The sequence below is a fragment of the Myotis nattereri genome, assembly GCF_964212035.1.
Source record: "Myotis nattereri genome assembly, chromosome: 1".
NCBI lineage: Eukaryota > Metazoa > Chordata > Mammalia > Chiroptera > Vespertilionidae > Myotis > Myotis nattereri.
Window position 1 is genome coordinate 201250074 of NC_138075.1, and position 14176 is coordinate 201264249.

The 14176-nt window shown below is 39.9% G+C and overlaps 1 protein-coding gene across 1 annotated transcript in view; it reads left to right on the forward strand.

The window, feature by feature from the left end:
* CNGA1 (cyclic nucleotide gated channel subunit alpha 1) overlaps window positions 1–10698 on the forward strand; it is a 32587-nt gene extending 21889 nt beyond the window's left edge. The window contains exons 4-10 of the mRNA XM_081093616.1: window positions 684–800; window positions 1796–1858; window positions 3967–4005; window positions 4098–4211; window positions 6736–6843; window positions 7572–7678; window positions 8862–10698. Of these exons, the coding sequence (XP_080949742.1) occupies window positions 684–800; window positions 1796–1858; window positions 3967–4005; window positions 4098–4211; window positions 6736–6843; window positions 7572–7678; window positions 8862–10276 (1963 nt within the window). The 3' untranslated portion in view covers window positions 10277–10698. The remainder of the gene's footprint in view (window positions 1–683; window positions 801–1795; window positions 1859–3966; window positions 4006–4097; window positions 4212–6735; window positions 6844–7571; window positions 7679–8861) is intronic.
* The last annotated feature ends 3478 nt before the right edge of the window (window positions 10699–14176 follow it).

The following is a 14176-nucleotide window of genomic DNA, read 5'->3' on the forward strand; positions in this document are numbered from 1 at the left end:
AGAACTGGCATTCCTCCATATCAGTTTAGAGCAAGCATGTCAAAGTCAAAGGCTAACACGGGCCAAATAAACAAGGTTCAAGTTTATGTGGGCAGCAACAAAATTAAAAGCTTCAATTTTCAGAGAAACGTAGGTTTATTTCAATAGAGACATGCTGAATACAAAGGGCTGAAATAAATTAGTAATCGTTAACATAAAATAATAGAACATTTTAATAAAAATTAATATTTTTTCTTGAACATTAACTTACCAGACACTGAATAACTGCACAAATTAATAAGCGTAATGCAAATAAACCTATTTTTCTTGTTCTCCAAAAGCAAACTATTTCCTGTTGCACACACCAAACATGTCAGTCCAAGACTAATGACGTGGCAATTGGCTGCTAAAATATTTGCTGCTGGTATTAGTGTAGAGAAATGGTGCGCCTGCATGTAAGGCACGTAAGGGAAACAAATGCAATATGATTACATATAGTAATCAGTCATTAGCGAACGTTGTAGCTCGTTATTAATAATTATGTATAACAGAATATTGTAAAAATTAAGTTACAAAATTTTTATTAAAACATTTCTTACCGTTACATTGGCTGGTTCATAAAAATATTCCTTGTGGGCCGCGAGTTTGACATGCTTGGTTTAGAGCATTGCTCTAATTCATCTCTCCCTCCCATTGGACCGTAGCTCCTTTTCTGACGACGATGACAGTGCCTCTATATTTGAAGACTCCGAGAGTGAAAACCCCTGTGCAAGGGATTCCTTCAGAAATAGTTCACGCAGGAAGGGAGGACTATCACAGAGGTGAGCAATCTGATCTATTCCCCCATAGTGTTTTTTTTTTTCTTTTCCCCATACTGATTTTTGAGCCATTGTTTAGATGAAAAAAGATCTTCTCCTTTTAGTGGATTTGGCAAATGGTCCTGCTCCCTCATCGCTATGCAGGCTCTAGGGAGGAACTCGCTACTTCTTTTCTTGGGAGACCGCTACTGCCTGATGATTATTCATGTCCATGGGGCTCCAAGTCATGCTCTTGGTGATCATTTTCCCTGAGACACATGTCTGTGTCTTAAAAAGCCTCATGTCCCAGTCCTCTCTGATTTCCTCCTTCTCTCTGATCCTTCTTCTAGGGCCCTGAAGTAGTTTAGCTCTGTTTGTCTTCATAAGAAAGTGTTTTAAACTTGGCTGTCATTTTTTAAAATCCCATTTGACTTTCCTTTCAGGGAAGTAGAGCACTGGAGTGAGTAGCTAGAAGAGCAAAGCTTAAAATCCTTCGTAGAGAATAAGCAATCATGGAAACTTCAAACATGCTACTCTGAGGGTGTGGAAGCTGTGTGTGGTGGTGTGGGTCAGGGGTTGCCATCCTGTGGAACATAGTCACTTTTTATTTGCTGTTTGTCCCTCCTTTTTTTCCTTCTCTCCTATTTCTCTTTTCACTGACTACCTCCAGTTTTTCCATTATCTCCATTTGCCTTTCTTTCCCTTCCTAGCTTCCTAAGTGTAAGTCCCAGGTCTCTTGCTGGGAGTTAGCGGCATCTAGTTGCCTCAGTGGAGACCAATAAGGATGTTACTTCTCAGTGTGAGCATTGATCAACAGGCGTTTACTAATCACTTTGGTTCATGGCATGATATTTGGTAGCTCATGCTTCATGAAGGCTCTATATTTTCAAAACTCGTCTAGACAACCATTAGTAATAAGTAGAAACTGAAAAAAAGTTGTTCTTTAAGACTGTGTGCTTACCGTAGATATTATATGGATGGTGACTACTATGAATTCACAGTACTTCTTCATTCCCTAGGGAAGAGTACCTGCCTGGTGTCATTGCACTTTTCAATGTTAACAACAGCAGCAATAAGGAGCAGTAAGTATATTTACAATAGAAAACTAAAGCTTGTTTTTAGAGAAAACCAGTGAAAAGGTAGGGATATATCTGAACCTGTTATAGGGCAGATATTAGGCAAACTCCACCTAACACAATGACGTGGATATTCTGTCACTTTAATGTTTGTTTATGTACTTCTGAAAAATGTAGCTACCCATATTAAAAGTAGTATGTATGTATGCATGTGAGCATTTCAATACTGCGAATTACTATTATGGGCCCCATCTCTCTTTGAAGGGCAAGCATTGCCACTAGTATGTTCTTCTAGATCCTGTCATCCCTATTGCTCTCAGGGAGCCCAGTTCTGTACCAGCATCTCCTATTATCAGCTCTGGCCTACAGAGGACAGTACCACTGAACTTCTCAGTGATGCTGGTGCCCCTCTCACCTGCACATTTTGGATCATTTTTGTATTCTCTGAGCATTCTTAGGGAATATAACCAACTGGTGGGCTACCTCTCTTATGTAGGACTAGAGGCCCAGTGCACAAAATTTGTGCACTCGGGGGGGGGGGGGTCCCTCAGCCTGGCCTGTGCCCTCTTGCAGTCTGGGAGCCCTCGGGGGATGTCTGACTGACGGCTCCGTGGGGAGCGGGCCTAAACCATCAGTCGGACATCCTTAGCGCTGCCACAAAGGCAGGAGAGTCTCCCGCCACCACCACTGCACACGCCAGCTGTGAGCCCAGCTTCTGGCTGAGCGGCACTCCCCCTGTAGGAGTGCACTGACCACCAGGGGGCAGCTCCTTCATTGAGCATCTGCCCCCTGGGTGGGTGAAGGTGGAAAATTGAGCATGTGTCCAAACTGCCTTTGTCCAGTCCCTTCCCCAGTCATTCCGCTGTTCGGTCAATTTGCTTATTAGCCTTTTATTATATAGAATACCCATTTTAGCATACCACTCTCTGAGCCTTTTTGACACCTTCTTCAACCATCTGGCATGGCATTTTGTAATTTCTATTTCACTTGGTGTGAGCCCTCACCTTTTCTGAGCTTCCAAGAGCCATCTGAGCAGTGTGTGAGCACCACCTTTCAGGATCGATGCTAGGGTGTTCAATCCTGTCTCACAGGAGTGAGTTCCCATAGAAATAAATTCTCCCCTTTTCAACTTTATGTTCTGTTCCCATTTGACAGGATGACCTTAGATACCAAGCCTCACTTGTCAATTTTATCTCCTATTTCTCCTCAATAGCAGCTTTCCAATTCTGGTCATTTGTACCCAGATGAAATTTGTTTGTACATTTGTACCTACAAATTTTCCCCCTTTAACATCCTCCCTCTTCCCAACTTTTCCAACACTTGCTCATACTTTGAGGCCTAGGTTTAGACCTACCTCCCTCTAACAGCCTTCTCTGACAATCCTGTGATAATGAGATGCCTGTTCTTTCATGTGCCCATAATAAATCTTACCAAGACATTGGAGCCAACAATGGCAGCCTCCTGAGACCTTGGGTCTGGCTGTCTGACTCCAGAATCCTTTTTCTGCTCATGGAGAAGACCAATCATAGAAAGAGGCCTCTAATCACATAATTTCCACTCAGGAAGAAATTGTATATAGAAAAATATCTCAAATTTAATGAATGATTCTAAGAATGAGCATTCTACTAGGTTACCACAGAGCTTTTTGACTGCTCATAAAATAATTGCTTCAGGCAGAATTAATGCTCTATGAAAATTGATGATATTTTCTCAAAATTCTCAAAGCTCTTATTGAAGGGTAAATATAAGTAATATCAAGAATCTTAAAATTGAAAGAATTTTTAAAATATATATTGAAACTTTGAAAGTACATTCTTTTAGGGGCTATTGTTTCTTAAATTTCTCTCCTTGGGTTTATGCCTTTACCCAGCTCCATTTTCTTCGGTTTTCCACATTCACCCACCCAGGAATTATTCTTTGTTTGCCTTGTTACCTGGATGCATGTGCATTTTAGTAGAACTCTCCCGTAGGAGACCAGATTTCTGGCTTCGAAGCACAGGGGCAGGCCTTTGAATACAAAGCTGAGAATTATTGCTCAGTGGAGAGAAAAATAAATAAGAGTGGAAGTCAGAATGGGATTTGACTATGTGACGGAGATATTGTTTCTTCTCTAGAGAGCCAAAAGAAAAAAAGAAGAAAAAAGAAAAGAAGAGGTAAGTTAGACTTCCACAGTTTTCTGCCCATGACCTTTTCTTTTTTTTTTTTTTTTGCGTTTTAATACTAACTAAATATCTCACTTTTTCAGCAAGCCAGATGATAAAAATGAAAATAAAAAGGACCCAGAGAAGAAAAAGAAAAAAGAAAAGGACAAAGTGAAGAAAAAGAAAGAAGAAAAGAAAGACAAAGATAAGAAAGAAGAGTAAGTTTTTTTTACTCTCATTGAAATCAGGAATGCACTGGTGATGGGTTTTGGATCCAGGGGGAATTTCCTGAAACTTTGTAGTAAAGAGGCCCTCTGTGAAGACTAAATAAATTGTTATTAAATGTAGTTTAACTTTTTTTCTTATTTTCTTAAAATTAACAGCAGAAGCCTTAGTCTTAGTTTTCTCATCAAGAACTTTCATTGTTATCATTACTTCCCTTCCCCAGACCCTGATAAAGAGAAACTTACTACTGGGAGATAGTTAGGCTCCTAGGAGAATAGGATTCCTAGGATCTTACCATCAATTAGAAAAATTGAAATATAAATTCGATAATTTCATTAACATTTTTGCAGAATAAACACTGTATGGGAAATACTCCAAAATAAAGGAGTCTCCTTGCAAAAAGCCATGCCGAATTTCAAAAGCAAAAACACCAGCCATGCCGAAACCGGTTTGGCTCAGTGGATAGAGCGTCGGCCTGCGGACTGAAAGGTCCCAGGTTCGATTCCGGTCAAGGGATGTTTCTAACTCTCTATTTCTCTCCCTTCCTCTCTGTAAAAAATCAATAAAATAAAATAAAAACAAAAAACAAAAAACCACCAGCCATTTGAATGGTCCTTTTTATTTTATTTTATTTTTTTAAAGATTTTTTATTATTATTATTAGTTAAGGTATTACAAATGTGTCCTCATCCCCCCCATTAACCCCCAAACTCCTCCCTCCCCCCCCCACCCCCCACCCCGCACACTCATGATCCCATCCCCCTGTGGTCCATGTCCATTGGTTTGGCTTATATGCATGCATACAAGTCCTTCGGTTGATCTCTTCCCCTTTCCCCGCCCTCCCCTACTTTCCCTCTGGGGATTGATAGCCTGACCGCTGTTTCTCAGTCTTTGGATCTGTCCCTGTTCATCAGTCTATGTTGTTCTCTATAATCCACAAATGAGTGAGATCATGTGGTATTTATCTTTCTCTGACTGGCTTATTTCACTTAGCATAATGCTCTCCAGTCCTTTTTAAAACAAACATTTGAGAATTGGAATTGCACAATGATAAGGCTGAGTCTATACTGTTGTCATAATCTGGTTATTCTTTAACAGAAAAGGCGTAAAGGGAAGACTAGATAACATAGGCATGCCATTCATACAGCTTTGCTAATTTAACACTCTCCAAGTCTAGTTCCCGCGGATCAGTGGGGGAAGGGACTGGACAAAGGCAGTTTGGACACATGCCCAGTAAGGTCTGAGTGACGTGGGAAGGTGCTTGTATGGCAGTCACACCTGGAAGTGAGGCTGTGCTCAGGGTAGGTGTAGCCACCAAGAGGGTGAGAAACCTGGCCACTTAAACTGCTAGACAAAGGAGCACACACTCTTGGCTCTTGGCCGTCTTGGGACTGCTGTTCCAGGGAGTACACTCCCTGCATTTGCAGGGGTCTTAGTAATGTAAGACTCCATACAATGGACTAGCGGACTTTAATTAACTTGATGCTGGACTGGTCCCAGCTGCAACTTGGAATGAAAGCTCTGGACACTGGCCTTGCTTTGGCTTTGCTGAACCCACAGCTGCCCCTCCTTCAGGACTGGCTTAAGGGAAATGGGACATTGGAGGCTGAGGAATATAACTCCACACAAATAAAGTCTTCTAACCGCACCTCATTCTCCCGTGGGAGCTTCTGAAAGTGCTCATTTCAGTGGTACCCCAAGAACCCCACTTCCATGGCAATGGAGGAATCCCACTCCTGTACTCCTCCGGTAGCAGAGTGATAGTTGCAAAGCTCTTTTTGTTTTTTATTAAAGGAAAAATTGTTTTCTAAACTTACTTGAAACTCTTTACCAGGCAATGGTTCAATTATTTGTGCCTGTTAGAAAGTTGTTGAAGTTTGTATAAAGAAAAAAGTCCTTAAAAATATAGGCTTGATACTAAAAGAAAGTTAAAAATTTTTATTTGAACATATATTTTCTTCCTTCCTTCCTCTTGCCCACAATTGCCTCCCTTAGTCCTCTGTACATGCTTATGAATATGCATTTTTATTAGATTGTGTTATATTCTTCTTTCCTACAGATTAGAAAGAAGGCATGAATTCTCCCCTTACAGTGTAGTTCCTGGTTGTTTTGTTACCTGGTAGGGGGCATAGCAAAGCCAGCATTCTCCCACCACCTATACCTTACCAAAGGGTTCTGTGACATGTCCAGGGTTTGGCATGATCTATGCCATGATTCCTTCTTTGTGGCTGAAGAGATAGCAGTGTCTAAAGCATCGCAGTAAAACAAGAGCTTTAATTAAAGTGTAAAATGTGGTTTAATGTAAGACTAGTAATTTAACTATCTAGCCACCCTTCACTAACTAGTTTCTTATAACTAGTGCACTTATGCCAAGCTAACCTTCCCACTGTAGAGTAAGCTTCTCCAGCTTCCTTCTCTTTTGTTAATTGTGGGGAATGGGCGTTGTCATATTAGACAGGTGAAACTGAAATGTTTTTGTTTCTTGGTAACTTTTGCCTCTGTGTCTGATTGCTGGTAGGGAGAAGAAAGAAGTCATGGTTATTGATCCCTCGGGAAACACATACTACAATTGGCTGTTTTGCATCACCTTACCCGTCATGTACAACTGGACTCTGATTATTGCAAGGTCTCTCTATATTTTTGTGGATCTCAGTTCACTTTCAGTTTTCAAGTTAACTGACTTAACTGTCTGGCCTAGAGCTCCTCAGGACATCCCTCTTTTCTTCACCACAGGTTGTAAAGAGACTCTATGTTGTTCTCAACGTGTTTTCCTAAGATCAGGACTAGGTGCTTTCCTTCCCAATATACTTGGAAATCCAGTAGCAGGATGGAGGGGTGGAGAGGATACTTTTAAATTTTTGATCGCCCAATCATTTCATTAGAACTTTGGGGGATTTTTTTTTCCCTATGAGAAAACATTTTGCCAAGAGTAGAAAAAGATCAAGGACCTAGATTGGTTTAGAACAAGGTGTGTTTCCCAAATGATTTCTATGGTCCCCTGTCTTTCAGCCAGTAAACAGTTCAGCCATCCAGAACCAAGCATAATTTCCTGAAGCATTTTGGGCACTGACAGTCAGTATGAACCTGGTTATTAATGTATATGACCCAGTGTATTTAACTTTAGCTCTAGGTCATTTATTCTTATTTGATGTTTTCATAAAGCTAACTAGTATAATGGCAAGAATGTTGAAATTCAAAGTGTGAGAAAACTAATCCAACCGCTCCAATTTGGGAAAGATTCAATGGCTTCTAAGGACCCCTCTTAGTCTTATACTTCTCATCATGAGAAAATTACACAAAGAGGACTTTTACTGAAATGGCTCCCATTTTATTCATATAATTTTTTTTTTACAGAGCATGTTTTGAGGAACTCCAGTCTGATTACCTAGCATATTGGCTCGTTTTTGATTACTTGTCAGATACAGTCTATCTTCTCGATATGTTTGTACGAACCAGGACAGGTAAATATGTTCAGTTTGGGACATTTTGCAATTTCATGCTTTGATATCTATAATATAATTTGAAATTTTCTAATGAAAGCATTCTTCAAAATAACTCACAAAAACCTGTTTTAGAGAACAAAACACAGTTGAAAGCAAGAATACCATATTCCCACCCACAGGCTCAGTTCGCTCCAACGGATTCAGAAGGGATGTTTCTAGGCAACCTTTCGAATGTGATTGGTGGCTTTCCTCTGTTACCCTGTTCATTGGGTTTATGCCAGGTGAAAGGAATAGAAGAGAGCAGAAATCATCTGTCAGCCCTGTGAGGAAAGGCTACCTAACAGAGAGATTAAAGAGGCATGGAGGGAAATGTCATTGAACCCAGCAGAGCTGTATTAGAAATTTTGTAAGAAACAGAATACACATCCTTAACTCAACCTTGTGATCCATGGTGAGGCATTATTGACCAGGGGGAAGACTCTAATAACTACCTACGTCAAGCACTCTTATTAAGTAGATATAAACTCATTGTTTCTACACTGCTTCCACATGCAAATGTAACCAGTGAACACAGAACGTTGCAGTTGTTGTGTCCTATTTGCAGCTCTGATAGTCGGTATAAGAGGAAGAACAAATGGTTTTCCTAGTGAAATGTATCAGAGTGCTGAAATTCTGGGTTTAATTCACCAGCCTATGTTAGCAGTGTAGGAGAAGGGAAGATCCCACATGTCTAAGGAATGCTAACACCAAGGACACTTATGCTTCACATTGAAGGAGCAAGGAAAGAATATTCACAATGGTACCCAAGTTTCAAGGGTGAGGTTGGGGTTTTGTCAAGAGAGTAGCCTGAGGTATGAGCACAGTGCTTAGGGGCCCAGGAGACTTTCCAAGAACACTGTTCATAAAAGCGGTGGCTTTGCCTGGATGGAGAAACTGATCTACAGAGATTTGTATATATACATTGCATATAATTTCTCACTTTTGCACTTACAAAGTTTTACTTTTTATTTCTACAACATAGTATGTTCCATAGCTATATGTTGATTGGCACTCATATCTTCCTACATTGCTAAAAGCATATTTATTGAAAGTGAGTTCTTGTTTTGAGCTCAATGAAGTTTATTGAGAGTTACTTCAGAAAAATTCACAATAGCATAAAAAGAAAAAAAACACACATTAAATTGATTTTTTTCTATTTTAGGTTACCTAGAGCAAGGACTGCTGGTGAAGGAAGAGCTTAAACTCATAGAGAAATATAAATCAAACTTACAATTTAAACTTGATGTTCTATCAGTGGTACCAACCGATCTGCTATATTTTAAGCTGGGGTGGAACTATCCAGAAATTAGATTAAACAGACTCTTAAGGATCTCTCGAATGTTCGAGTTCTTCCAAAGAACAGAAACAAGAACTAACTACCCAAACATCTTCAGGATTTCTAACCTTGTTATGTACATCGTCATCATTATCCACTGGAACGCATGTGTGTACTACTCTATTTCCAAAGCTATTGGATTTGGAGATGATACCTGGGTCTATCCTGATGTTAATGATCCTGAATTTGGCCGTTTGGCTAGAAAGTACGTCTATAGCCTTTACTGGTCTACACTGACTTTGACCACCATTGGTGAAACACCACCTCCTGTGAGGGATTCTGAGTATGTCTTCGTGGTGGTTGATTTTTTAATTGGAGTATTAATTTTTGCTACCATTGTTGGTAACATAGGTTCTATGATTTCCAACATGAATGCAGCCAGAGCAGAATTTCAAGCAAGAATTGATGCCATCAAGCAATATATGCATTTTCGAAATGTAAGCAAAGATATGGAAAAGAGAGTTATTAAATGGTTCGACTATCTGTGGACCAACAAAAAAACAGTTGATGAGAGAGAAGTTTTGAAGTACCTACCTGATAAACTAAGAGCAGAGATCGCCATCAGTGTCCACCTAGACACATTAAAAAAGGTGCGCATTTTTGCCGACTGTGAGGCTGGTCTGTTGGTGGAGTTGGTCTTGAAATTACAACCCCAAGTCTACAGTCCTGGAGATTACATTTGCAAGAAAGGCGATATTGGACGAGAGATGTACATCATCAAGGAAGGCAAGCTCGCTGTGGTGGCAGATGATGGAATCACTCAGTTTGTGGTATTGAGTGATGGCAGCTACTTCGGGGAGATCAGCATCCTTAACATTAAAGGCAGCAAAGCTGGCAATCGAAGAACGGCCAATATTAAAAGCATTGGCTACTCAGATCTGTTCTGTCTCTCAAAAGATGACCTCATGGAAGCTCTAACTGAGTACCCGGATGCCAAAGGTATGCTAGAAGAGAAGGGGAAGCAAATCTTGATGAAAGATGGTCTGCTGGATGTAAATATCGCGAATGCTGGCCATGACCCCAAAGATCTTGAAGAGAAGGTCACCCGAATGGAAGGGTCAGTAGACCTCCTGCAAACAAGGTTTGCTCGGATCCTGGCTGAGTATGAGTCCATGCAGCAGAAACTGAAGCAAAGACTCACCAAGGTTGAGAAATTTCTGAAACCACTTATTGAAACAGAGTTTTCAGCCATTGAAAGATCTGGAGTTGAAAGTGGGCCCACAGACTCCGCACAGGACTGAAGAGCTAGCTATTCACAAGGACGCACCTCATGATCCTTTCGGTGATGTGACTAAGTGATGATTAAGTTGGAAGAAGAGGAAGGTGCAGCTGGGGGATTTTCCATGAGGAAAATGTGCTTTGGTGCAGGGCACAAGGCCAACACACTTGCATGTAAGGTACTGTGATTAAAGAATCATTGTATCTTGGGATTTTCCACTATGGACAATGTGCAAACATATAACTGATTAACTTGTCAGTATCTACATCTTTTGATTCCCCCCACATAGGCTCCCTTCGTGTAACAATATTTATAACAGGGAACAAGTGTCCCTCACTTTCAGGCAATTTACATGGTTGAGGAGTAACTGGGAAGAACCATGCACATCATGTTCAGAATACAACTTAAAAAGAATTAGAATGCAATAAAGAAAAATAAATTCTCAAACTGTAGTGACTATTCTTTATTTAATAATTTAGTAGGGAGTTTAGGATCTTATAGAGCTTCAGGGTCATTTTAAGGATATTAATTGTCATACTCTAGGCTTAGAAAGATTGGTTGAGACAAATTTCTTACTGATAAAAGAATTACAAATCAGACTTTACTGTACAAATATATGCATAAATGTTATATACAAAAATAGAACATTAAAATTAAAACATTTTGTAAGATTTTTAAATAATAAATTAAAAAAATTTCTGGTTATTTAAGGCCTGACAGCAGTAGCTACTATCCTTCTCTGACTGATCAACAGAAAAGAGATAAAGGTAATAATATTGCTGGGTGATTAACAAAGGAAGTTGTAATTTTGACAAGGAAACCTGGGAGTTCAATGGATCAGCATGGGCATCACCTGGGAGCTTCTTAAAAAATCAGAATCAGCCAAAACCGGTTTGGCTCAGTGGATAGAGCGTCAGCCTGAGGATTGAAAGGTCCCAGGTTCGATTCTGGTCAAGGGCATGTACCTCGGTTGTGAGCACATCCCCAGTGGGGGATGTGCAAGAGGTGGCTGATTGATGTTTCTCTCCCATCGATGTTTCTAACTCTCTATCTCTCTCTCCCTTCCTCTCTGTAAAAAAATCAATAAAATATATTTAAAAAACAAAACAAAAAGAAAAACAACTCAGAATCTCAGGCCTGCCCACTGTGTCCAAAACTGCATTTTAGCAAGACTGTTAGGTGATTAATACCCACATTAAAGCTTGAGAAGCACCTATCTAGAGAACCAGGAAGGAGTAAATGGGAGGATGGTTCTAGAAAAGAAAAGAGACAAGTATGACAAGCATGTGGCCATAGAAGATATTGCTAATCCATCACACAGCTCTTACTGCTGAACCCAGCCATGTTTCAAAATATTCTTCCTAATACAGATTACAGGAATTAATAAAAGATTTCTATCCCCGCCTAAAGTAACATGATTTAATGTAGCTCCATGTTAATTTGACATACCGGATATTTATATGGACTCCAATCAGTGTAGGTCAATGATAGAATTTATTCTTCTCTACCTACAGAATACCCATTGAACTATATACATTATGTCTTTGTAATCTTAAGTTGCCCTTATACATTTTGCCTGTCTCTTCAATAACAGCTGGCAAGAATTTCTTTACTGTAGAAGTGGCTAGGCCTGGAGTGGGAGGGCCGTACATAATATGCAACATGGCTTCTGCCTGAGACAGGTGCTCCTTTTTCTCTTTTTTCTTTCTGATTCTTATCATTCCTTTGCTTCAGCTGCATTTTATTCTTTTCTTTGTGCTCTTTCTTGCCTGTCATACAAACCTCTAAGACCGTAAAGAAGTTTGCTGGCTACTCATGTCAGGCAGATGTGGAAAGACAGGAAATGAGTGAGGGTTATATACCTGGAGAAGCAACCCCAATCACAGCATCCAGGAGTGGGCACTTTGGGTCTGATCTGGGCTGGAGACATATCCTAGGGTTCTGACTTGATGACCTTTGACGCAAAGCTCTGTGAGTCTTGCTTTGCTCGAATTGGATGGTGGCAGATTCCTGGTTTACTAAAGACTTGGGGTAAGTGGCCAATTCTTTTCTCACAACTTTCCCAAGTAGAGACTTTGACAGCTGGTGGTGAGGGCTCCAGTTTAGATACCTGGAGGGCAATTCAGATGTTCACACTGGGTTTCAGCTTCCTTAGGGAATATTGTAAAAAGACAGAAAGCATGTGGCTTTGGGGAGTCCCATGGTGAGGTGCTGACCCGGGTACATGTGGCTGCCGATGCAGGAGCTCACCTTTTAGAAATCCAGAGACCAGCCATATTCCAGGCTGATTCCAGTCTCCAAATGTTTGTCTAGAACTAGCTTCTTAATATATTAAGACTAGGACAGGCTTGGCATTAGGACAAGGGAGGGCTGGCCAGAGTTTGGAGATCTTTAATGATTGCATCTGGGAGATGAGAGAGAGAATGCTGGGACTCACGGGTGCCAGGTAGCGAGGGAGCAGAAGCCCAATCACCAATCTTGCCAGTGTGTCTGATGAGTGCCCCCCAGCTCTACCATAATGTCAGGTCCTCGTAGGAAGAGAGTGTGCAGAGTTTTGCATATGTATTTTTTTAAAAACCAACTTGAAATATGTTGTGATTAGGCTTCTTACCATTAGGTGGCAATGTTGGTCTACAATGATTTCCTTCAAAGCCTGAAGCTGAATATTTTTCTCCATAGAAATTATAGGTAGTAAAATCAGAGCTCTTCGGCAATAATGGGTAATTTTTTTTTTTTGTCTAAAGTGGATATTTCTAAAAGATTTTAGTATACCCAAATATGTACCAGCCTTAAATAAAAATATGGTCAAGTAGAATTTAAAATGCAAGGTAAATTGGAGCATTTTAATAGTTCTTAATTTCAGGAAGCTCACCAAGGCAATCATGATAATTATATTATAGGAAGCTTTTAAAAATGTGTAAGATGTGTATTAGAGGGGAAAAAAGGGGAAGGGAAGGAAGGAGCAAGCAGCAATTATATTGTGATTCAATTTATATATATTTAAAAGTCCATTGTTTTAAAAAGTTTGAAAACCACTGACTTCTATCAGCAGCATTGGAAGTATGCCTGGCTAGGACACTGTCAGTTTAGGTGATATTTTCCCTCACCACTAATGAAATTGTATTATTGGATGTCCTAGTTTTTAGACGTAAGAATTTAAAAATACCCAACAATAGGCTTCTAGACTCAAATAAAATAATTCGCTATTCACTGCATTAGTTTGTCTCTAGCTGAAGGGAGAGAGTAGGAAATTCACAGAAAGGGAATCAGAGAATATAGAAAGTGCAGAAAGACCCCGGAAATTACCTAGTTCACTCCTTCTCATGTTATAAATACAAGATGATGATCAGGCAACACTAAAACTGGTGAGAACAAAAGCTATTAGGAATTTTGAGAGTGGGAATTTTTACCGTATGTTGTACAATGATATGGCAATATCTGCTACAGCACAAAGTTGAGCTCACCTAAAACCCAGACATTTCATTCTTAGGCATAGCCACTAGAGAAAATTGTCCACATATCCACAAGGAGACATGTTGAAGAATCTTTATAATAATGATTTAAAAAGAAACAACCTAAATGTTGATCAAAAGGAACTTAGATATAGACCTGGCCAGGCTGCTCAGTTGGTTGGAGCATTGTCCGTATACCAAAAATGTTGCAGGTTTGATTCCAGTCAGGGCACATACCTAGGTTGCAGGTTCAATGCCTGGTCAGGGCAGTATGGGGGCAACCCATCTTCTCTCATGTCGATATTCTCTCTCTCTCTCTCTCCCTCTTCCTTTTTCTCTCTCTCAAATCAATAAACATATCCTCCTCAATTGAGGATTACAACATTTTTTAAAGGGAGGTTAGATATATCAATTGGAATATATTCATATAACGAATGCTATAAAAACATTTAAATAGTTGCAGATAACAC